The sequence below is a fragment of the Gopherus flavomarginatus genome, chromosome 24, assembly GCF_025201925.1.
Source record: "Gopherus flavomarginatus isolate rGopFla2 chromosome 24, rGopFla2.mat.asm, whole genome shotgun sequence".
Taxonomy (NCBI): Eukaryota; Metazoa; Chordata; order Testudines; family Testudinidae; genus Gopherus; species Gopherus flavomarginatus.
Genome location: NC_066640.1, coordinates 16,660,649 through 16,686,141, shown reverse-complemented (window position 1 = coordinate 16,686,141; position 25,493 = coordinate 16,660,649). Strand labels below are relative to the sequence as shown.

The 25,493-nt window shown below is 41.7% G+C and overlaps 1 protein-coding gene across 1 annotated transcript; it reads left to right on the top strand.

Annotated features, from left to right (window-relative positions):
* The first annotated feature begins 76 nt into the window (after positions 1–76).
* AP1M1 (adaptor related protein complex 1 subunit mu 1) lies at positions 77–22,622 on the top strand. The gene is made up of 12 exons (XM_050934014.1): positions 77–442; positions 1,647–1,803; positions 4,596–4,663; positions 6,941–7,071; positions 8,220–8,367; positions 14,180–14,306; positions 15,777–15,919; positions 17,349–17,420; positions 19,160–19,318; positions 19,743–19,868; positions 21,150–21,225; positions 22,094–22,622. Exons 1-12 carry the CDS (start codon positions 401–403, stop codon positions 22,114–22,116), a joined length of 1,272 nt encoding a protein of 423 aa, XP_050789971.1. The 5' UTR covers positions 77–400; the 3' UTR covers positions 22,117–22,622.
* Positions 22,623–25,493: the final 2,871 nt, after the last annotated feature.

The following is a 25,493-nucleotide window of genomic DNA, read 5'->3' as shown; positions in this document are numbered from 1 at the left end:
ATCAGCTTTCTGGTTCCGGTCAGGCTGATGCTCGTTCCGCCCTTACTCACTTTCCTCTCTGTGGTTACCGGAGGGCCAGAAGGGCTCGGATGAGTCTGACCCCTCAATCGCTTCCGCTGCTCGGAGTGTTTCTATTAGAAGGGCTCAGACAAGTGCTTCCGCCCTCTCTAGAGTCAGCTTCAGAGCGCTGTCATTCGTCGGACGTGCCCCGCTCCGCCGTAGCTTTCCGCCCACGCAGTGACTGCGAGCCGGCCTCGAGCTTTGCAGCTTTCCCAGCCGGCGGTGGGGGGAAGGGAGGGTTGAGAGCGGAAGCAGTCGCGGCTGCGTTTCCGGCGGAAGTGAGAGCTGACCCGGGTTCTGGGAGCGCTGTGCCGGAAGGCGCCGAGCACCTGGGGGCGCGATGTCTGCCAGTGCCGTGTACGTGCTGGACCTGAAGGGCAAGGTGAGGAGTCCGAGGGACGGGGCCTTGGGCTAAACCGAGGTAACCCCTCCTGAGAGAGGCGGCGGGCGGGTGGCTCCCGGGGAGCCCGGGCTGAGCCTATGGAGCGGCCCCGGTCTGGGAGTGGGCTCAGCTTCCCCATAGTCGGAGGAAACATGGGAGTAGAATAGAGGGGCCCGAACGGTTCTGGGGCAGGAGGGGATCTCTCTGATCTCTCCCCAGCCTTCCCTTGTTTCCTCACCTCAGAGCTGCCCGAGGGTAATAATCCCTCGCTAGCCTGCTCTGTGTGCCCCGCTGTCTGTCCTGGGGCTTTAGGCTGAGGATTCCCCCTCTTCCCCCAATTTCCTCTAGCCTGCCGTGGGGCCTCAGGTTGTGGTTACATCGTCCCGATAATGCTGCCTTGGGTTAAACTGGGAGCTTTATTTTGGGCTAAACCTTGTCGGTGCTTGGATGGATGACCAGTGACCGTCCAGCTGCAATGTTGCAGGAAATGCTGATTTTAGTAGAGCGCTCTCATAGACTCATATAGACTCATAGACTCTAGGACTGGAAGGGACCTCGAGAGGTCATCGAGTCCAGTCCCCTGCCCTCATGGCAGGACCAAATACTGTCTAGACTCTCTTCCTCCTCCACTTTCCCCTTCTGGACACTTGTCTCCTAGTCTTTAGTGAATGAAAGCTCATGCAATTTAAGGGAGCACTCAGCTGTTGAAGGGTCTGATTTTTGGGTAAGTGAAATGAAGATATCATCTGCTTATGGCAGTTAAAAGATGCCAAGACACTTTAACTAATACCAAGCATGCAAACCCTGGTTTCTTGACCATATTCCATTTTGGAGTAATTACATTCTGCATATCCAAATTCCTTCTCTGATTTTGTTCTGTAAGCAATATATTTTCTGTCTCTAATGTTGGTATGTGCTATTTAATAGCTGCTGTCATTCTAAAAGCTGTATTTGAGTTGTTAATGAAAGAGTCCCATGTACAGTTTGTAATTCAGTTAGTTAAGCACTTTGGGATTCCACTGCATAAGTGTAAAGTACTGAACTGTTAAAATGTAAGTAAAATTCTACTTTATGTTGAAATTTGTCTTGTATGTTTTAATGTAACTTAAAAGTACTTCCCAGGGATCATACGTGTTGTTTTCAGATGGTAACTTGAGCATTTGTTTTTAAAACCTATTCAGATTTCTTTGCATGTATATTGCAGGTCCTCATCTGCCGGAATTACCGCGGAGATGTGGATATGTCTGAGGTGGAGCATTTCATGCCAATTCTTATGGAAAAGGAAGAAGAGGGAATGCTTTCTCCCATTCTAGCTCATGGAGGAGTTCGTTTTATGTGGATTAAACACAATAATTTATATCGTATCCTTTAAAGCAGTGGTCTCCAACCTTTTAATGCCCAAAATCACTTTTTGAATTTAAGGGCAACCCAGGATCTACCTCGCCCCTTCCCTAAAGCCCTGCCCCACTCACACCATCTACACACACCCCGGTCACTCGTTCTCCCCCACCCTCCCCCACTTTCACTGGGCTAGGGTAGAGGGTTGGGGTTTGTGATGGGGTGTGGACTCTGGGCTGGAGCCGAGGGGATTCTAGTGTGGGAGGGGGCTCTGGGCTCAGCCTGTGGCAGGAGATTGGAGGGGCAGGAGGGGGTGCAGGCTCTGGGAAGGAGTTTGGGGGCAGGAGGGGGCTCCAGGCTGGGGCACTGTGTTGGGGTGCAGGAAGGGGTATGGGGTGCTAGCTCCGGGAGGGGACTCAGGGCTGGGGGTGGGTGTGCAGCCTCCCGCTGGGCAGCCCTTACCTCCAGCAGCTCCTGGTTGGTGGCTGTCGCTAAGGCAGGCTCCCTGTCTACCCTGGCCCCATGCTGCTCCCGGAAGGGGCCAACACACCCCCGTGCACCCCTGGGGGGTGGTGGGGGCACATGGTTCTGTGCACTTCCCCTCTCTGCAAACACTGCCCCTGCAACTCCCATTGGCCACAGGTCCCTGTTCCCGGCCAGTGGGAGCTGCAGGGACGGTGCTTGCAGGCAGGAGCAGAATTGAGAGGGAGACCCTTGCCTGCGGGGCTGCACTGGCCACTTCCAGGAGCAGCATGGGGTCAGGGCAGGCAGGGAGCCCGCCTTAGTGGCAGCCCTACTGCACCACCGGAGAGCACGATCAACCGGGAGATCGTCTAGGATCGACTGGTTGGTGTCAACTGCTTTAAGGTGTAAACCTGTTAATATAGTGAAACTGATGAGCACTTTGGTGGATTTTTCACAATTCGGGCTTGAATGGAATAGGGATGTAACTAACATGTAAAAACAGTAACCATGTAACTGATTTAAATTCTATCAGTTACATGGTTAAACATTTAATCGGGAAACTGGCGGTGCAGGGGGTGCTTCAGCACCCCCATGTTTTACGTGGGGACCCCCCCGCAGCCAGCTCCGTGACCAGGATCCCCGCAAGACTGGGGTCCTGGCACCCGGGACCCTGAGTGTGGGGCCAGCCACCAGGAGCCTAGCAGAGTTTAATCATTAACAAAAACTGATGAGCATCAAGCTTATCAGTTAACTAGTTGAACTTTTACATCCCTAGAACGGAAGTGACATGAAAACATAGGGCAATAAGTAATATAAGCTCACGAGAATTATTTTACTGATTGAGATTTACAAAGACGCAAAAAAAAGTGTATAAATAAAAAAGGAGTTATTCTTTTCATGTCAGACCCTGTGCTAATAATGTGTATGAGCGTGTTTAAGTGGCAGTTTAATATAAGCATTTCCTGAATCTTTATTTTTGGTCTTTACCTGCAATGACAGGTTCGGTCACAGAAACCCCCTTGAGACTACCTCTGAGCCTGTTTTCCCTGGCAGCTTGGAACTTCAGTGCCCTGTCTTGTTGAGCCAGACAACACTAGCCTGCTGCAAACACAGACTCACGTCTGAACCACGTCTCCCAAAAGCTGCCGGCTTAACTGAAAACAGCTTAAGAAGTGCTCCTGTCTCTAGCACCCAGAAACCCAGTTCCCAATGGAATACAAACCCCAAATAAATCAGTTTTACTCTGTATAAAGCTTATACAGGGTAAACTCATAAATTGTTTGCCTTTTATAACACTGATAGAGATGCAGAGCTGTTTGCTCCCCCAGAATTAATTATTTGCTCTGGGTTAATTAATAAGTAAAAAGTAGGATTTAAGTGGTTCCAAGTAATAACAGACAGAACAAAGTAAATTACCAAGTAAAAGAAACAAAAACATGCAAGTCTAAACCTAATATAGTAGGAAACTAAATGCAGGTAAATCTCACCCTTAGAGATGTTCCAATAAACTGCTTTGACAGACTAGACTGCTTCCTAGTCTGGGTCCAGTAATCACTCTCACCCCCGTAGTTACTGTCATTTGTTCCAGTTTCTTTCAGGCATCTCTTTGGGGTGGAGAGGCTATCCCTTGAGCCAGCTGAAGACAAAATGGAGGGGTTTCCAGGGCCTTATATAGTCTTTCTCTTGTGGATGGAAACCCCTTTCTTCTCCTGTGTAAAATCCCCTCAACAAGATGGAGTTTGCAGTCACCTGGGCAAGTCACATGTCCATGAACGATTCAGCTTTTTGCAGGCCAACGCCATTGTTTACATGTTAGTTTGAACGTTCCCAGGACAGCTCAGATATGGATCAGCATCTCTCAAAATCCATTGTAGTTAAGTGTTTCTTTATTGGGCACTTACTGAGAATAGTCCTTTCTCAAGAATGCTTCACTTAGGCTACTTAGAATCAAACAAGTACATAGCCAATATTCATAACTTCGAATACAAAAATGATACACACATACAGCATAATCATAACCAGCAAACTACAGCCTTCCCATGGACAATCCACTTGGCCTCCTCTGTACAAGACCTGGTGCAGCCATAGGACCCTGGTTGCAACAATGATCCATACAGTCTCAGTTTGTCAATAACAGCACACCTCCCAATAGTTAAACAATCAGAAATGACAAAACAAACCCAAGGATTCTCAGTACTGAATGACTCTGGAAAGAGGAATGTTGTTGCTGCTTCCTTAATGTTTGGGCCAGCTGTAATAACTTAGTAAAAAGGTTTTGAAAACGTATTTAATTATACATATTTTTTAAAATGGTAACTTTAAACACCGGTTCCTGAACATACTTTTTCAGTTGTTGCTACTTCTAAGAAGAATGCTTGCGTGTCTCTGGTGTTTTCATTTCTTTACAAGGTGGTTCAGGTGAGTATGAAATTGGTTAAGTAATCTTTGTTCAGATAACTGAGCATATCTTTTATATAGATGTAGAAATCTTCTAATTTTATAGTGCTGTGTAGAAATGGCATATCTAGTTTATATATGGTTCTGTTAAGATCTTTCCATGTTAGCTACTAATATTTATTTTGTGTTGTACAGGACAAGGATACTGACAGAATCTTACAATATAAGAGAGAGACAGAAAATGAGATACAATGTGAAAGTCAGAGGAGAGGCCACTTCACTGAATTTTTGTGTGCTTTGTGGGCATTGTGGAAGAAACAAATTTTTAGGAGGTATTTGAGTAATATGGTGACTTGATGAGCTGGACTAGGGAGCCTATGCTGCAGTTAAGAGTCAGGAAAATAAAAAAGAAACAAACAGGCTTGGTATTCTAGAGTGTAGGGAGCCAAAGTTCAGCAGACAAGACAATGTCTGAAGTGTTGTCTGTAGGTAGCTGTGTGTAAGGCCACGAGATTGGGGATGAGAATTTTAAACTCAGCAGCATGCAGATAAATGCCAGTGGAGAGACTCAAAGATCCAGGTGTTGTGCTCAGGTTGACAGGCAAGGTATTCTCCAAAGCACTGGTTTTCAACCAGGGGTATGTGTACCCTTGGGGATATGCAGAGCTTTTCCAGGGATTACATCAATTCATGTAGATATTTGCCTTATTTTACAACAAGCCACATGAAAAGCACTAGCAAAGGCTATATATAATTATATGGTAAAAATGACAAAGAGAGCCATTTTTCAGTAATAGTGTTCTGTAAATTTTTTTATTTTTATGTCTGATTTTGTAAGCAAGTAGTTTTTAATGAGGTGAAATTTGGGGGTACGCAAGACAAATATGACTCCTGAAAGGGGTACGGTAGTCTGGAAAGGTTGAGAGCCACGGCTCTGAAGCATATATTTGGGAAGAAAACTGTTTCCTTTTCTTTAGTAATGTTCTTACTATGTGACTTCTGGAAGGGACTACTCTTCTAGGATAAGGCAGATCTTGGATGTGCTTAATGGATGCTGTATAGTACATTACAACCTCTGTGATTAGTAGTTTTTTTTTCCCATAACCAGGGTGAGAGGTGTGCTTCCTGGGTGGAATATTTATAGGCGGGCATATTCCGCATACACTGTAGTTTGTTTTAATTTTCAGGGGCCACAACCCTAATCTGCCATATAAAATACTGTTCATGTGATTTTGTTAGTAACGTGTATAAAGCTTCAGCTAGTTTAAAAAAAAAAAGGGGGAGGTGTCTATTAAATGGACATTGGAGGAAAGCACTTCTGCTTGGTGGGCAGATTTTAAAAATAGGTATTTGCGGCCCAGTCCGCTCTGAGCTGGGGCAATGTGTTTTAGCCAAAGATTACAGATATGTATAAATGTAAGGAACTGCTTGAAAGAAGAGAAGCTGAGACTAAGTTAGTTTAGATTTCAAGTTCATAGGTATGAGGCTAAGCCCAGTGTTTATTTCAATAACTGTTATATCCCCACACAAAAAAGGTTAAAATAGTACTGCAAAAAGGGGGTGTGTGTGTGTCGCACACTTCATAGCTTTTGTAGGTTGAGTATATTGCATACACCAGGGGCTCCTTGCAATCCTCCATTCCCCTCACAAGATCTCTGGGTGCCACCCTCCCATCCCCCTCTTTTTCAGGGGCTCCCTGCAATTCCAGCCAGTCTCTTCCCTGCCAGGGTCTCGATATGGCCCTCTTCTCTCTCCTCTCATACCAGGGTTCCCCCCATACCATCAGGTCTGTGCACACCCCCATTCACATTCCCCCTATTCCCCTCTATGGCCTGGGCTCTGTGTGACCCATTCCCCCATTCTCCCCCCCGTGCCAGGGGCTCTGTGCACCCATGTTCCTCCTTCTCCCCCATACCAGGATCCTCCAATCTCCCTCCCCTCCCCCATACACATGCACACCAGGTGTTCTATGTGCCCCATTCCTCCCTCCATGCATTTTAACATCCCTAATTTTCCTCCATTACAGGTGTTCTATGCTCTCTTCCCCATAGTAGGATCCCCCTTTCTCCCCCATAGCAGGGGACTCTGTGTGAACACTCATTACTATCTCCCCTCCCCATCCAAGGGCTTTGGAAACTTGGATGTTAAGGTTCAACAAATTAATTCTCTGCTATAGCTCACCAAAATCCTGTTGGTGTTTTTTTTTTGTATTTTCAGAAATGGAGGGTTGGAAGTAATATGAACTAAATTTAGTTTAATTTGAGACTTCAGTGTTGTTTTCTAATGTTAACATTTCAGGTATTTTCAGAATATTTCAAAGAGTTGGAAGAAGAGAGCATTCGAGATAACTTTGTTATAATTTATGAATTGCTTGATGAGCTAATGGATTTTGGCTATCCTCAAACCACTGACAGTAAAATTTTACAAGAGTAAGTATCAGTGTACTGGCTCTTACATAAGAACGGCCATACTGGGCCAAACCAAAGGTCCATCCAGCCCAGTATCCTGTCTGCTGACAGTGGCCAATGCCAGGTGTCCCAGAGGGAGTGAACCTAACAGGTAATGATCAAGTGATCTCTCGTCTGCCATCCATCTCCACCCTCTGACAAACAGAGACTAGGGACCCCATTCCTTACCCGTCCTGGCTAATAGCCATTAATGGATTTAACCTCCATGATTTTATCTAGTTCTCTTTTAAACCCTGTTATAGTCCTAGTTTTCACAACCTCCTCAAGCAAGGAGTTCCACAGGTTGACTATGCGCTGTGTGAAGAACTTCCTTTTATTTGTTTTAAACCTGCTGCCCATTAATTTCATTTGGTGGCTCCTAGTTCTTGTATTATGGGAACAAGTAAATAACTTTTCCTTATTCACTTTCTCACACCACTCATGATTTTATGTACCTCTATCATATCCCCCCTTAGTCTCCTCTTTTCCAAGCTGAAAAGTCCTAACCTCTTTAATCTCTCCTCATGTGGGACCCTTTCCAATCTCCTAATCATTTTAGTTAACCTTCTCTAAACCTTTTCTAATGCCAGTATATCTTTTTTGAGATGAGGAGACCACATCTGTATGCAGTATTCAAGATGTGGGCATATCATGGATTTATATAAGGACAATAACATATTCTCCGTCTTATTCTCTTGTCTCCCCCCAACACACACTCTTTTTTTTCTTAAATACCAGGTAATAGATGCCTTGGGAATATTTATGAGCATAAAGATGTTAACTTGTATAACTTAAGGTTTTACTAAAGTTATTACAATGTGGGGTCAATTTGTAGGTTTTCCTTTCTTCTATCCGCCTGAAAAAAAAATCAATAGGACACTTCTGTCAAAAATCTGTTAACCTTTTACTATATTTGTTGATGGACTGATACAGTTTCCTATCAGGTACATAAACACATGATCTGACTTGACCTGGCATGAAAAGATTAGTTAATATTTTCTAGGATTTAATTTGAATTATCAGACTTCCTTTGTTTGCTGCTTACATAGTAATATTTGTGACACTAAACAAATTGCTAAGCCTACAAAATGTAACTTTTATATTTTTAAAAAACTTATGTGGTTCTGAAGGTATATTACTCAAGAAGGCCACAAACTGGAAACTGGAGCTCCACGCCCTCCTGCCACTGTTACCAATGCTGTTTCCTGGAGGTCAGAAGGGATAAAGTATAGGAAAAATGAAGTGTTTCTGGACGTTATAGAATCTGTTAACCTCTTGGTGGGTTTATATTTTACTTGAACTTTATCTTTCTTTCTTTTAATGAGAATTGTAATAATCTGTAAATATGCAAACACAAAGTGAAAGCAGAAGTCAGTGTATGAATAGTCTTAATTAGTCTATCAAATTATAGTATTACATTTGAAACAATTTACATGTCACCAGATTGAGTGATTGATAATGGTAGTAACTTAAGCTTTTGTAAGTAACACTCATGTACCTGCATTTATATTAAGCTTCTTAATAGATTTTTTTCAGCCCTCAGGGAGCTTCTCTTCCATGCTAAACTTGAAAAAACAAAGGGACTCCTTATATTCCTGCCTAATCCCCTCACTCTGAATGAAACAAACTCTGTGCTACTCCCAAGGATGTATGCAGTGTTGTTATAGCCCTGTTGGTCCCATGATATTAGAGTTACAAGTTGGGGGTTGAGGTAATATCTTTTATTGGACCAACTTTTGTTGGTGAGAGAGACAAGCTTTTGAGCTACATAAGTTTTTTCAGTTCCAGGAAAGGTACTCCGAGTGTCACTGCTTGTCTTTTGAAAGTGTTGTGCATGTTTCCTTTGAGGATGAGGACTGATAAAACAGATATAGAGTAATCGCTTTGTGAAAAGTGTACACCCACAAGAGAGAGGTTGTTTTTGGTTTTTATCATTTTACTGTGAGAGTTTATTTGAGAGCATAGTGATTGTCTGGTTCACCCAGATAATTGTTCTTGGAAACATTTAGCACGCTGTATGAGGCATACCACATGGTTCTAGGCATGCGTAGGATCCATGGATCTTGAAAGGTGTGTTGTAAGAGGTATTGTTTATATCTCCACTGCTACAATGATCTACAGGTTTTGCACCTGGTGTTCTGGCAGGGTCTGGTGCCACTTTGAGTAGGTGTGTCCTGGTCTCTGGGGAGCTTGCCTCTGACAATGATCTTGGAGAGGTTAGGGGGTTGTTTAGAGTGATCTGACATTCCTTTTTTAAAGGGACAGGCCCATAGTTAAGCCTTCCTGCAGGTGTCCTGACTTTTTCTTAAAAACTGGCAAATTGTCTGTATTTTCTGTTTTCTGTCTCCACTCCTCCACCCCTCCCCAATCAGTACTGGTGTTTCCTGCTGCTGGCCAGATCCCTCCTCGCCAGCCGCCTGCTTACCAGCGGTGAGTGGGGTGTGGGGGGATGTCCAATAGTGGGTGTGCAAGACTGATGGCAGGGCAAAGCTGCAGAGCGCAAGGCCAGCTGTTCCCCCTGTTGGTCCATCAGCACAGCCCCCACTGCGTGTTGGCTCTCAGCCAGCAGGACCCCGTCCTGTTTCTGACCGGCACTGACTGCACGCTGCAGTAGCTGGTGAGTCCAGGCAGGCACCATGCGGCGGCCGGTTACATGTTGCCTCTGTTGCCCACCCATCGGCCCTTTACATGCTCCCGCTGTCCTTTCCCTGCTCTGCCCCTTCACCCTCTCTCCCCTCCCCCTCTCCTCCATATCTCCCCTTGTGGGACACATCCCGCTCCCAGCGCTGTGCAGAGAACCAGCCCCTGGTCGGAGCATTCAGTTCACCAACAGCCTGGCCAGCAAGCTCCTTCCTTCCGCCATTGTGTCTGGCTGGGTTGATGCCCCAGGAAAGTGCAAGGCCCTCCAGCCTAGGGCACTAGCCCGAAGGAACCGAGTCCTACGTGTGCCAGAGCCTCACATAGCGCTGGCACGGGGCAGCCTTTCCACCCCCAGCTAAGCTCTGGAGTGGCAGTAGGGGAGGAAAGAGCGATTTCCAGCTTGTTCCCGGGCAGGGGCTTAGCAACCTCTTCATTTCCCCCTCCCCACCGTATCTTGCCCCTAGGGAGCCTGGGGCTTCTCTGTCCCCTAGGCACCCTTCCCTGCTGAGCCACCTCTCTGGCCCAGTTTGCTGAAGGCCCCTGCGGTCAGGTTCTCTGGGCCCTGATGCACAATGCATCTGTAGGCTTAACCCCTTCCTGCCTGTGCTGTAGCCGGGGAACAGGAGGCAGCTGGGTTATGTCGGTGGCCAGCAGTAACCTGGAGGTGTTAGCTGTATTTTGACACTGTGAGGGCAGGAAGGGACAGGCTGCTTCCAGCCATAGGGGACTGGGCAGGGTATTGGGGAAGGAAAAAGATGAGCTCCTCAAAGACACAGGCCAGGTCATCCCTCTGCCCCTGCGGCTGGAAGCAGCTCCCGTCCCTTCCTTTCTGCACAGTGCTGAAAGGCTGCTGCTAGCCACATTATGGTATGAACCCTGGCAGAAATCTGGGGATGGGGGGCATGTGACCCTGTGTTTTACACTTACACACACACACACACACACACACACACACACACACTCTCTCGCTCTCTCTCTCGCTCTCTCTCTCTCTCTCCTCTCGTTCTCTTTTACCTCGGCCAAAAGAGTGGGTTCAAGAACAGTCTGTTTCAGGATGGAGTCCCTATCAAGTATGGGTTGTATTGTTTCATGATACCCTATATGGCTTCCAATGAATGGTAGGTGACAACTTGAGCTGTGGAGTCAAAGGGGGTTTTACTTCTGTATTGAAGCAGATTCACATGGTATTTGGGAGGCCCTTTCTATGATGTGATCTACATCTCTGATGGAGTGTCCTTGTTTGGTGAATGCAGTTTTGAGTGTGTTAAGGTGTGTATCCCGGACTCTCTCTTTAGATATTCTGTGGTATCTGAGAGCCTGGCTGAAGATAACAGATTTCTTGGGGTGTTTTGAAGTGGTTACTGGATCTATCACACCTACCTTCATAGATCCAGCAAATACTTAAAGAAACAATTTCTCAATTGGTGTCTTCCTTGTAAGGTGGTTGAACTTAAATGCTATAATTTCAAAATTAGGGCTGTCGATTAATCACAGTTAACTTGCGTGATCAATGCAAAAAAAGTATTTGCGACTAATTTTTTAAATTGCAGTCTTAATTGTACTGTTAAACAATAGAATAGCCATTGAAATTTATTAAATATTTTAGATGTTTTTCTGCATTTTCATAATATTATATTTTGTGTTGTACACCTCTACCCCGATGTAACGCAGACCTCTGGGGCCAAAAAATCTTACCGCGCTATGGGTGAGACTGCGTTATATCACACTTGCTTTGGCCCCCTGCTCCTTGTCCCCTGACCGCCCTCTCCAGAGACCCCCGTCCCTAATCACCCCCAGGACCCTGCCCCCTACCCAACCCTCCTGTGCCCTGACTGCCCCTACCGCTATCCACACCCCCCACCCCCTGACAGGCACTCACCGGCAGCGGCGGGAAACAGAGCAGCCAGGCCCCAGCCTGCTCCACTCCGCCAGCTCCCAGCCACGGCACTTCACTTCCCACCGCCGGTGAGTGCGGGGAGACTGGGGAAAGGACGCTCCCGGTACTCACCTGTGGTGGGAAGCGAAGCACTGCAGCCCCAGCCCGCTCTGCGTTCCTTGCCCCATCCCCAGCCTTGTCGCTGGGGGAGGGGAGTGGGAAAGGTCCTGCATTCACTGGCAGTGGCGGAAGCAATGCAGCTAGCCCCAGCCTGCTCCACTCCACCAGCTTCCAGCCGTAGCGCTGCGCTTCCCACTGATGAGTGCAGGGAGGTTGGGGAAAGGACACCCTCTGTACTCAGCTGCGGCAGGAAGCGGAGCACTGCGGCTGGGAGCTGGCAGAGTGGAACGGGCTGGAGCCGGGCTGCTCCACTTCCACCGCTACCAGTGAACGTGGGGATGTTGGGGAAAGAACACCCACCTAGCCCCATACACACATGTGGCGGGTAGCGGAGCGCCACGGCCCCAGCCCGCTCCGCTTTCCTTGCCCCAGCCATGTCGGCGGGGGGGGTGGGAGGTGTTGGGGAAAGGTCCCGCACTCACTGGCGGTGGTGGAAGCAGAGCAGCCAGGCCCCAGCCCACTCCACTCTGCCAGATCCCAGCACTCTGCTTCCCGCCACAGTACCCTTGTGTCCTTTCCCCAACCTCCCCACACTCACCGGCGGCAAAAAGCGGAGCGCCGTAGCTGGGAGCTGATGTGCTGATCAGCCGGAGCACTGCTTTCCTGCGTTGTATGCGAACCCATGTTATATTGCGTCACGTTATATCGAGGTAGAGGTGTAATTGAAATCAAAGTGTATGTTTTTTATTATAAATATTTGCACTGTAAAAATGACAAAAGAAATAGTATTTTTCAATTCATCTCATACAATTACTGTAGTGCAATCTCTTTGTTGTGAAAGTGCAACTTACAAATGTAGATTTGTTTTTGTGACATAACTGCACTCAAAACCAAAACAATGTAAAACTTCAGAGCCTACAAGTCCACTCATCCTACTTTTTGTTCAGCCAATCACTCAGACAAACAAGTTTGGTTACATTTACAGGAGGTAATGCTGCCCTCTTCTTTACAGTGTCACCGGAAAGTGAGAACAGGTATTTGCATGGCACTTTTGTAGCCAGCATTGCCAGCATACATGCCAGATATGCTAAACATTTGTATGCCCCTTAATGCTTCGGCCACCATTCCAGAGGACATGCTTCCATAATGATGATGCTCATTTATAAAAAAAAAAAAAAAGTGTTAATTAAATTTGTGACTGAACTCCTTGTGGGAGATTTGTATGTCCCCTGCTCTGTTTTACCTGCATTCTGCCATATATTTCATGTTCCAGCAGTCTCGGACAATGACCCAGCATATGTTGTTCATTTAAAAAAAAACTTTCACTGCAGATTTGACAAAATGCAAAAAAAGGTACCAATGTGAAATTTCTAAAGATAGCTACAGCACTCGACCCAAGGTTTAAGAATCTGAAGTGCCTTCCAAAATCTGAGAGGGATGAGGTGTGGCGCTTGCTTTCAGAAGTCTTAAAAGAGCAACACTCTGATGCAGAAACTACAGAACCCGAACCACCAAAAAAGAAAATCAGCCTTCTGCTGCTGGCATCTGACTCAGATAATTAAAATGAACATGCATCGGTCCGCACTGCTTTGAATTGTTATTGAGCAGAATCCATCATCAGCATGGATGCATGTCCCCTGGAATGGTGTTTGAAACATGAAGGGACATATGAATCTTTAGCACATCTGGCACGTAAATATCTTGCAACACCGGCTACAACAGTGCCATGAGAATGCCTGTTCTCACTTTCAGGTGACATTGTAAACAAGAAATGGGCAACATTATCCCCTGCAAATGTAAACAAACTTAGTTTGTCTGACTGATTGGCTGAACAAGAAGTAGGACCGAGTGGACTTGCAGGCTCTAAAATTTTACATTGTTTTATTTTTTAATGCAGTGGCTTTTTTGTACATAAGTCTAGATTTGTAAGTTCAACTTTCCTGATAGAGTTTGTCCTACAGTACTTGTATTATGTGAATTGAAAAACACTATTTCTTTTTTTTTTTTACAGTGCAAAGACTTACAATAAAAAATAAATATAAAATGAGCATGGTACACATCATATTTGTGTCGTAATTGATATCAGTATATTTGAAAATGTAGAATACATCCAAAAATATTTAAATGGTATTCTGTTATTGTTTTACAGCCTGATTAATCGCGATTAATGTTTTTAATAGCTTAACAGCCCTATTCAAGATGTATCCTAACAACCTATTTTTTGTTAGCAAACAAAACTCTACATGTCATCCTCAACACAATATATATTCTGTGCCAACACACAAGATCTTTCAGTCCAAATATACGAATTTGAATGAAAAATGTGTTTCCCGGGATTATGGTTATGTTTTCAATGTGATTTATTTTGGGTTCCCAATCTTGTGAAAACAAATAATTGTAAAATCATTGCACATAGTTAGTTAGAGATTGACTCCATCTTCCTTTGCTCTTTAGGTTAGTGCCAATGGAAACGTATTGCGCAGTGAGATAGTTGGATCCATTAAAATGAGAGTCTTTCTCTCAGGAATGCCAGAGCTTCGCCTCGGTTTAAATGATAAAGTACTCTTTGATAATACAGGCCGTGAGTATGTATAAGCATTTCTAAAACCATACAGGGATATTCACTGGTTTCTTTGTCTTTGGGGCACTAAGGCAATGCAGCACGTCAGTTCAGATAACAGGATTAATTCTACGATGGTGGGTCTTCTAATTTCCTAGTTGGGAAGGTTGTATCACTGTATAAGAGTAAAGAGTAATTTTAGTGTTAGCAACTCATTTAATGTTTTATCAGATGGGAAACACTCCTTACGGGGGCAGGAAGCTTAACATATTCATTTGCTATGAAGACCTGGTCTTTGTTCAATTAAGAAATCGTCCATTTCTAGCCTTGATGGCTACTTATAAAACAATAGGAGTACTTGTGGCACCTTAGAGACTGACAAATTTATTTCAATATAAGCTTTCGTGAGCTACAGCTCACTTCTTCGGATGCGTAGAATGGAACACACAGACAGGAGATATTTATACATACAGAGAACATGAAAAGGTGGAAGTATGCATACCAACAGGAAGAATCTAATCTAGGATGAGCTATCAGCAGGAAAAAAAAACAACTTTGAAGTGATAATTGAGAGAACCCATAGACGGTGTGAGGAGAACTTAACATAGGGAAATAGGTTCTATTTCCTAGTCTCTAAGGTTCTCCTGTTCTTTTTGCGGATACAGACTAACACGGCTGCTACTCTAAAACTTTTATAAAACGATAATTTCCATCATTCAGGCTCATATCTCTGTGAACCTCATTTTAAGGAACCATCACTTGTTTTATCCCCAAAGTTACCTACATTACATGCAAATTTGGTGTCCCCTCTTACTGTTGAAAATTATTTACAATTAAATTGTAATTTAAAGAATAATTTTATAGAAGGAGCTGTTCACACTAAAGGAATTAATCCCGCATCTTAAGTTGCTGCATTAATACTTTTTAGTGTTTCTCATTTTTTATCTTTGTTACAGAGTCTTAAATGTGGGCATTGGCAGATTGAGGTATATGGAGGTGTGTATTCAAAGCATATGAACAAGAGAGGAGGTAGTGGGAAGAGGGTTGAGGAGGAATTAAAATACAGTACGGTCTATGTGTCAGGATAGATGCATTGGTTGCGAATGAGTGGCAACCTCATCCTCAGTTGTGCACTTGTGAAATGTCAGGTGGAAATACCTCTTCCTTAAATTCTCTGGGACATGTAATGCTTTTCTTTCCCTTAAGACCAGAACACCAATTCCATATTTCCAGTGACTGTACTGAGCAAAAAGTGCAGAATACGTCATTTATGTTGGTCCACTTCAATGGGCTACTCCCAAGCTCTTTTCACTAAGATTCCTATATTCCTGAAGTTACTGTAATGAAGTTAGAAATAGCGTAGAAGTAGAATAGAACTAATGTGGGGAGTATGAGCAGCTGACTGCTCAGTTGCTTTATAATCTGCTGTGATGGCCTAAGAGGTAGGCTTTTCACGTGCTACACGAATTGTGGTGTATGTTTTCCTGATAGGTGGCAAAAGCAAATCGGTGGAACTAGAAGATGTAAAGTTTCACCAGTGTGTTCGTCTCTCTCGCTTTGAAAACGACAGGACAATTTCTTTCATCCCACCTGATGGAGAGTTTGAACTCATGTCATATCGTCTTAACACCCATGTAAGTCTGGCTACGTATTTTGATCTAGACTAAAATGAATTTGTGCATGAAAACAATTTAAATTGCATGTAAAACTGTAAAAGGCCTTTCCACTTTCTCTGAAAAATTAATGTTTCTTTAAAAAGGTTTGAGTTTTAGATATTATCGAGCTAGCTGTAAATAGTGAAGTTCTATGTTTACCTGAAATAGGCTGTATAGACTACTTAATGGCACTGGGAAAAGGAGAAGCAATTACTACCTAAAGGCTAGTCTACGCTGGCAACACTACCGTGCCTTGTGTGGTCGTGGTGCAGCGCTCTAAAAGAACCACCTCCACGAGGGGTGTGGCTCCCAGCACTGGTGCACTGTCTATAGTAGCGCTTTACAGCGCTGAAACTTTCTGCACTCAGGGATGTGTTTTTTCACACTCCTGAGCCAGAAAGTTGCAGCGCTGTAAATTGTCGGTGTAGACAAGCCCTAAGTCTAGTCACTGAGTTGCCTACTGAGAGAAGGATGAGAGAGCAAACACATAACTGATGGGTAGTCACATTACTTAACATGCTATTGGAAGGTGCTTGGATACAATGGTGATGAGCGCATTATAAGAACTAATATAGAAGGGGAAAGGCCAAGGCAGTAAGATCTTTCTTTACTACAACCACCTGAAGAAGCTGGCAACATACAGTGAGGAGGAGAAGAGAAAATTTTACTGGGTTTAAAGCCTATAGTGACATTTGTGCATTGACCCATTTGGAGCAAAAACACTGTAAAGGACCTGCCTGCCCTCTTATGCTGAGTATACCTATGATGGAGGAGACTGGAAAACCTACTTCATCAGTAAGTACCCAAGAACTGTATTCATCTGCCAAGTCTCTGTATATATCAAGGACCCATATTCAGCAAAACCCTGGCAAGAAACAGCAAACCAGGAAGACCTTAAAAGCCTGTGGGACTTCTGACTTTTTATTATTGGACTACTGAATTTAAACAAATACTTTTAAGTCCAGAGTTATTGTCTCTGTTTTTAGGGCTAGAATTGTTTAGTAACTCAAATGCCCTGAGTTATTACATTTGTTGGGTTAGAGCGAGAATGTTTTTCTGCTTTGGGGGTTAATTTCTCTCAGAGAACAGGGTTAAATTAAGAGTTAGATACTCGTGTAATTGAATTTATCTACTTTTTCATGATCTATAAATAATTGTCAAACTATACATATGGAATATTTTAAGGACTTTGTGACTAATGCTCAGGTCTCACCTGATCATTATATTTGCATATTACATATTTGCATATTAAATTCTTTTCTGCCCAGTATCTTTGGAGTTTGATCTAACTCTTGTCTTAAAGAGCACTATGGGCTTCTCTTATTGATTTTTTTTTTGCTCTGTATGGAAATGTATCATTTTCCTGACAAAGTCAAAATAAGACTTATAGTTGTTTGTTCTCCAATAGGTAAAACCACTCATCTGGATTGAGTCTGTGATTGAGAAACATTCCCACAGCCGCATAGAATATATGATCAAGGTCAGAGATCTCAAAATGCCTACACTTAATTTCAGTCGCCTTCTACAAGGCGAACCATGTAAACTTTTTGTTATTTAAAGCATACATTTTATTTCCGAAAAGCTGCTCCTGTGATGGGTTAGATCCCCCTTATGGAATGCCACCTGATGTACTGGGGTTTCACTGAGCCCCTTCTGCTCCACCAGCCTAGATTCCCTCTCTCTATTTTCCTGAGTTAGGCTCTCCAGCCTCTTGCAGTACACACACACAGGTAGGGCCACACCCAGCTGCAGACACAGAATGAAGTCAGCTCTGTGTGAGAGGATTCACCCAGCACTCGCATGCCCACCCCGTTTGGGGAATAAACCCAAAATAATATTGTCTTGCACTGTATAGAAAGATCTGCACAGTGCAAGTTCATAAAAATTCACCATCTCCCTCAATGTTGAGAGAGATGCACAACTTCTTGCCTCACCCAGTTAGAAATTGCACAAACTGAGTTTAATAATAAACAAAACAAATTCATTAACTATAAAAGGCAGATTTTAAGTGATTATAAGGGATAGCAAACAGAACACAGCAGATTACTGAGTAAATGAAACAAACACTCATACTAAGCTTAAGATCCTAGAGACTGGTTTCAAGAAGTAATTTCTCACCCTAAATATTGTTTTAGGCGAGTTGTAGAGTTTTTGTAGCTTAGAGTTCCGGTTATTTCTTCTCACAGACTGGAGCCTCATCTCAGTCTGGACTCACCCCTGCCTTTCCCCTCAGGTTAGTTCCTTTGTCCCTTCAGGTACTTTCAACAGTCCTCCTCCTTCGGTAGGCAATGGAGGAAAGCCTAGATTAACCCTCTTCCCAGCCTTAAAAAGGATTTTCCTAAAGCAGGAAACCTTTGTTTGATCCCCATCCACCTACAGAGGAAAAGTGCCAGCAGTGTCCAAGGTGGTATTTTGCAACAAGTGACATTATCACCAGACCTTGTAGTGTCAATGCAGCATCCCAGGAAACTCCTCAGGAAGGTGGGAGATTAGTATCTTTAGAGTTCTATTGTCCTTAACTGGCTCATTCAGGATGGTTGCTTACTGTTTGGTGGGCGTTTCCCAAGTACACACACAGTTTTAATTGTTACACAGTCAATAGTTCTAACTTCAGATACAGAAATGATACATGCATACAAATTGGATAATCACATTCAGTAAATCATAACCTTTCCAATGATATCTTACACTTTACGCAAGATGGTTCGTGTATCTTAGTTATGCCATATTCATATCATAACCATATTTCTATGAAGAATATGGTGTGTAACTTCACAGCTCCTTCCATAAATATTTATCTGTTTTTACTCAAATCAAAACCTACTCAGCTAGTGCAGAGGATGTGTTCTGCCTGTAAGGCAGTATGACTTACAGGGTAGTGCAAGTTTTTTAATTTAAAAAAGGAATTCTTAACATTAGTGTATGTAAAATCACTTTAAAGATATAAAGTCTTATACACGTGCTAAATGTATTAATAGGATCATAATGGATTATATTCATCTTTTGCATACTTCCATTTAACAATCTAGTTCTGATCTCTGCATTACACTTTTGTGCATGGATCTTTCATAAGACTCCTGACAGAAAAGGATGTTTTACGGTTCCCAGTTCTCTGAACCTGATCAAATAAGATTGTTAAAACCTGCAAATTGTGGTGTTTATTGGGAGGTGGGAAAATTAAAAAAAATTAAAAAAAAATGCATTGCTTACTTTCTCTAGGCAAAGAGTCAGTTCAAACGGAGATCAACTGCCAACAATGTGGAGATTCACATCCCAGTTCCAAATGATGCAGACTCGCCAAAATTTAAAACCACAGTGGGTAGTGTCAAATGGGTTCCAGAAAACAGTGAAATTGTCTGGTCCATTAAATCATTTCCGGTAAGCTGTATTGGTGTAATGTTATCCCCTATTGCTGCTAGTGTGAGTTTTAATAAAAGTAAATCTTCTGTTTATGGAATCTAGAATTTGACTAAAATTTGCTCTAGGCTCAGTTCTACTGTGCTGTTGGACTACTGGTACCATCTGCTTTCCCTCTCCCCTAATTGTAGGCTTGGCACTTGAGGCAACAAGTACTTACTTATCATTTTAAACTGGAAAAGCAAACAGGAAATCTTACTGCTTTTTCTAGATCTTGTTTAGGTATTAGTAACTTAATGTTCAGTTTAAGCCTTTAGAAAAGGGCTAAATGACTCTGCATTTTCATAGTTTTGAGCTGGCATGAGACCTTTGCCACTCAGAAGCACTTTGGTTTTTAAAGGATATTTTCTGGTAGAATGATTTGTTTGCTTTCCTCTTTGGATAGGGGGGAAAGGAGTATTTGATGCGGGCTCACTTTGGGCTTCCAAGTGTTGAAGCTGAAGATAAAGAAGGCAAACCTCCCATCAGTGTCAAGTTTGAAATTCCATATTTCACCACGTCAGGAATACAGGTGAATAAGACTAAAAATTTAATTTATATAAATGGAATTTGTTTTGTTCATCTAGCTGCTGGATAATGCTTTTTGTGTGTAACTGAACCAAAAGATGATGGTGTGATTATATAATGGTTTTATAATGGTACAGAATGGGGCTTGTCAATTTAAATTCAACTACAAAGAAGTACAAATCTGTTTGGACAATACGAATGATCTTTTCAGTCCAAGTTTAAAAAAAAAAAAATAGTTGTTTGAAGCTAGTCCCAATTAACTTACTCATGACTTAAGGATATGTACTCCATTTTTCTACCACTAAGCCAAAATAGATCTAAAATAGATTTAAAATGTTTAAAGGAGGCTACAACTAAAAGAGAGAGCTCAGTTTTTGGTTTTATTACCCCCAAAGCAAGCCAGCGCTTCTGAAAATGGAATATTTCTTTAGTTAAATCATAGGATTAGGATTTGGCCTGTTGGTACATTAAATATTTTGATCCTCCAGAAACTGTGTGTAAGTTGAGGACTTAGTATCCTTGTTCATAATTCTAAAATTTTGTGCAAAACTTCTTTCTTCTTTTGTAAAAACAGTAAAAGTCTTATTAGGAATATTGGAATTGTATTGCAAGGTCAGTCTAATGATCCATCTAGTATAATACCATTATTTTCTGATAGTGGCTATTCCCACATGCTTCAAGAAATGTGAAAGAAAATCCTTTATGAACTGAACCATGAGAATTTATATTTATTAATTTTTAAAATACATCCATCTAATGTAACTGGGTGCTTCTATTATCCTTACGCATGTTTAATCTTTTCTGAATCTTACCTAGCTTTTATATGTATTGCATAAAAAAACTTTTTTCCTGTTTACAAATTTCAAACAGATTTTTTTAGTTGAGTTTAATATCTCCGTTTCTCTTATGAAGTGTGAAAAGCACTTTGTGCTACTCCTTATTTTGTATACGTCTCTCATATCCCCCATCATTTTGTCTCACCTCTCTCGTCAATGTCTCATATGGAAGCATTCCATTCTTTTAATTTTGTCCCCTTGATTCTGGATACCTCCTATTTCTGCTATATCTTTTTGAGATGAGGTGATCAGAACTGTGCACATTATTCCAGGTGAGTTACCAATTATTTACATGATGGCAAGATATTTTTTAACTCATCCCAGCATTCTACTCAGTCTGTTTTGGCCATGCTGCACATTGAACTGTTCAAGGCTTTTTGCCTAAAGCATATCTTCTATTAAATGTTGCTAGGCTGAGGTCGAAAAGTAATTTAATGTTTTCTTTTCAGGTCCGCTACTTAAAGATAATTGAGAAGAGTGGGTATCAGGCTTTGCCATGGGTTCGCTATATCACCCAAAATGGAGGTAAATAGGAAAGCTATAGATTGTAGACACTGAAGTTGCCCATGTAGTTTTCCCATTAACATTCTTTTCTCTTTGTTGTATGTTCCCAAGATAATTTACCTGTATGATTCCACTAGACTCCTCATTCTTTAATAATGTGCAGTATTGCTACATATTATATTCATAAATGTATTCCTCTCTCCATTTACCCTACTATTATGGAAGTGCCACTGTTGTGACTTTATAGTTAGGCTTGGGTTGAGTATTTTGCACCTAACGCAGAGATTCAACCCCTTTGTCATATACATTTTAAGAGCAGCAAAGAATCCTATGGCACCTTATAGACTAACAGACGTTTTGGAGCATGAGCTTTCGTGGGTGAATACCCACTTCGTCGGATGCATGTACTCCGACGAAGTGGGTATTCACCCACGAAAGCTTATGCTCCAAAACGTCTGTTAGTCTAAGGTGCCACAGGATTCTTTGCTGCTTTTACAGATCCAGACTAACACGGCTACCCCTCTGATACTTGATACATTTTAAGAAAATACACACCTCAAAGAAAAGACTGGCAGAGTGAGGCTTAGTCATGGAATCTGTTAAACAATTGGGAAGGTCCAGTTTGGTGAACAGAAATTCCTATTCCTGGAATGTTTAACTCTAATGAGGCAAAATTTCCTTTAATTGCTTATTGAGCATGTAAACAGCTAGTGTTCTTCTAACATGGTCCTTTATACAAATCTCATTGTTATTTGAGTAATCTTTGCTTTAATTTGGCATTGGCATATCATAAATATTTCTGCTCTGATATTGTTACTCTTTTTTTTGTATTAAAAAAATAAGATGAACTAATTTAACTAACTCTTCTGAATTTATTTTTCTCTTGCAGATTATCAGCTCCGAACACAATAGTACTCTTTCCAACCAGAACAGATGACAAATCTTCAGGTCTAGAATTTGTTTGTAGAAAACTTTGTGGTAGTGAAGGCTGTGAATGTTGTCTCCAGGGTATTATATCAGCAAACTTGAACTGAGGAGGAGAGAGAGCATTTTTTAAATTGTGTTCAACACTAAGTGGTTGGACTATTAGTGCAGGTTGTATGGATGTCTAATTCTTAAAGCATGTTACTACTTCTGCTAAATGCTGATCATATTAGGAGTAGCAGTTATTTTGAGAAGCCAGGATTGCCTTGCTAGTCATACTTCAATGTTCCATATTTTAAAAGTGTGTAAATACCATCTTTAAAACCAGTGGAAGCATTATTTAAAAACTAGAGAGGTCATGGTGCAACTGAAGTGGCTGCTAAGCATTCTTAGTAGTAAATATTTCTTAGCTTGCAAAGGAATTATTAAAGGTAGTGATGAGTCAAGAAAGGTAGGGTTCTAAATTCAAAATAAAAGTTGGTTTTATTGACAAAGTTCAGCCCATTTAATATCTGTCAAACCTTGAGATATTGGGGGTGGTGGTTGTAAGCATAAATTTGATTAAAAAAAATACAGGTGCATAAACTACTATAGTAACTTGAAGGGGAAGATACATCAAGAATAAATGCCCATAGTCTCTGTGGAGTATCGTGGTCAATGCTTGTTCAAATTATGGAGCCAAAATGCAAAGCTGAGAAGTCCAAACAAATTAAGAAAACTCAGTATCAACTATCATATAAAACTTGCTTGGCTTTGATATTTCTAATTGCAAAAAATCTAAAAATTAAAGGTCTCAATTTGTAAATATGAAACTTCAGTTTAACCATATTGGCTTTTAAATGTTTAAAACAAAATTCAGCAGATGGAACATGTTTGTAAGTAGTAATAACTGATAGTACTTCAGGCACTTCCTGATAACTGATTGCTGTCATTAGAGGGGCTGGTAGATAAAAGAATAAGAAATTACATATTTGTCATCCAGGTTAGATTTAGGTAAATTCTTTTTTCTTCAATTTTCAAGAATTTTTTACATTTTCTTCAGCTTCTCCTGAAAGGCTACTTTCTTTGACAGGCTACTTTCTTTGACAGTCTCTTCCACTTGTAAATGGTTTCCCAGTGCTTCATTATAAGCTTTCTGGCAGAAATCATCACAGTTCAAAATGTTACACTTTCAAGCTTTAGAACTTGTTTTTTATATTTTTCTTTTGAGGATGCTGCAAACTGCGTAGTTGCATCAATTTCAGAAAATGTTAAACAGTGGTTATATCAGTGTTTTCTTTAAAAAGGACTTAAAACCTTTATTTTTAATGTGAATTTATTGCTCCTGCCAGGTTTTAGCTTAACAACATTGAAGACTGAATATCGCTGTCCGCAACTGATGCAGCACAGATAATTGGGGTGCAAGCTTTACCACCCCTATTCTGCCATGCTAGAGTGCCTGAGCTATGCCCCAGAGGGGAGAGAGGATAGGTCACTGTGCCTGTTTGTTCCTTGTAGATATTTGTGTACTATATTTATGCAATATTATATTAGAAATACTCTCAAAATTCCACTGAACAATTTAGCTTTGATATTAGAGGAGGATTTGTTTCAGAGAGGACTAATTCTGCAGAAGACTGTTATAGCATTGTTATTAAAGCAACTGGAAAATCACATAATCGTAGCTAGATAATTAGAATGTTAAGCGTGGATGCATGTAGTTTTCTGGAGCAAGTTTATAGGATTTTATTATCCACCAAAATGTTAAAACAAATTAAATCCTCTTACACCAGATTTTGGTTTACTACTATCATTTCTGGTTGAAATTTTAATCTTGAGACCAAATTGACCATTTTACAAGCTTAATATAAAGTGCTTAGCTAACCTTTTACATAATCCATCAGATGATGTCTTCAGCCTACATTGTTTATGTAGTACTTTTAATTATGTGCTTGTTAAATGTGGCAGTGTGTTATCATTTTGGTTTTCCTTGTTGAAGCATGTACCTTACAAACCAGAACAGTATTTTACTGGCTCTTTGCAGCTGCTGAAGTTCGATTATATTGGAGTGGCCATAGACAGCAAAGAACAAGAAATCATTCTTGCATCATTAAATTCCGCTGTCATTCTTCAGTTGCTGTAAGGTAAAAGGGTCTGAATCTGCCTGTGGATTAAAGTACCTCCAGTTAAGAGGATTGATTCTGAACTCCTGGAGCATGTTTTATAAATGTTGAAAGTATTAATTTAATATGCCCAATTTGATTACTATCACACTGTAAGACTGTCGACATTAAATATTTGCGGTACGCAGGTCAATCAACTACATGTGCGTATTTATCAAACTGCACAAATTACAGTAGAAAGACCTTCACAGTTTGTCATTCACATTATCAGATACTTCCAAAAGGGCCAATTTAATCCAACCGTGGACTAAATGTTCTGTATCTACATACTATACGGATGTAAAGCAGAAATAAGAGCTGTGACATTAATCTAGTGCTGGTCTTTGTTTAGAGGCTATTTCTATATTCCTCTTCCTTTGGCTAAATATTAAAATTCGTTCCTTTACAATTTGCCATGGCGGTCTTCATTTTGCATTGGTAATCTGTCACCTCCTGGCTGGTTTCTATAACTTTAGTTTGGTAATCTGCAACTGTGAATTGAATAGTGTTGCTCTCCTTGTAGATAATTATTTTAAACAAGATGTTCACCACTTATCTCTCTATTATAAAATGAGCAGGAAAAGATATGTATGTATTCACCTAGGTTTCCAAGTCAGTGTGGTTTCATAGACTCTTAAATTAGTTAGCCAGAATGTGCCAATTCCTATCATAAGTAGCTGGGAATTCAGCAACATAAACCAGCAAGGCTATAGTTCCTTGTTGCTTAGTGTGTGAACACTGAAAGGGTAACATCTTACAATCACTTGGTTCTGAAATGTGCACATCTAATTTTAGTAGCACCCTGGCACATTTGAGAACATTCCTGCAAAAATGCTGATTTGTAGGACCAAAAACAAGAGGCTTAACCTGCTGTGGGTGGTTCAGTTCTTACTTTTATAGGCTTGTTAATTTGAAACAGTGCTCAAGCACATACAGACCTTTATTAATAACCTGTCTCCCCTTATGTTGCAACAGTCCTTTTTCAAACCCAGTAATAGTTGAATGGAAGTGTTACATGAATCCTTACTACCAGAAAACCCTGCTGAAAATGTATTCCTTTAATTTTACCGTAGTAGTTCCCTTGAAGATAATTCATACCTTTTTCTCACAGACTATAGTTTTAACTTTTTGATATTTAAAATATCTTTAGGTTTAATCTGAACTAATTCAGGTTTAGTTAATTAAACTAACCATGGTGGTGAAAAATCAGTCTCCTTTTTACTT

What these genes read in the sequence shown, in the direction of transcription:
- AP1M1 (XM_050934014.1), top strand. Translation starts at nt 401, where the DNA reads ATGTCTGCCAGTGCCGTGTACGTGCTGGACCTGAAGGGCAAG. An exon ending in TAAACACAATAATTTATATC is followed by an intron (nt 1,804 to 4,595) that starts GTATCCTTTAAA and finishes ATACTTTTTCAG; the next exon opens with TTGTTGCTACTTCTAAGAAG. An exon ending in GGTCCATTAAATCATTTCCG is followed by an intron (nt 19,319 to 19,742) that starts GTAAGCTGTATT and finishes CTCTTTGGATAG; the next exon opens with GGGGGAAAGGAGTATTTGAT.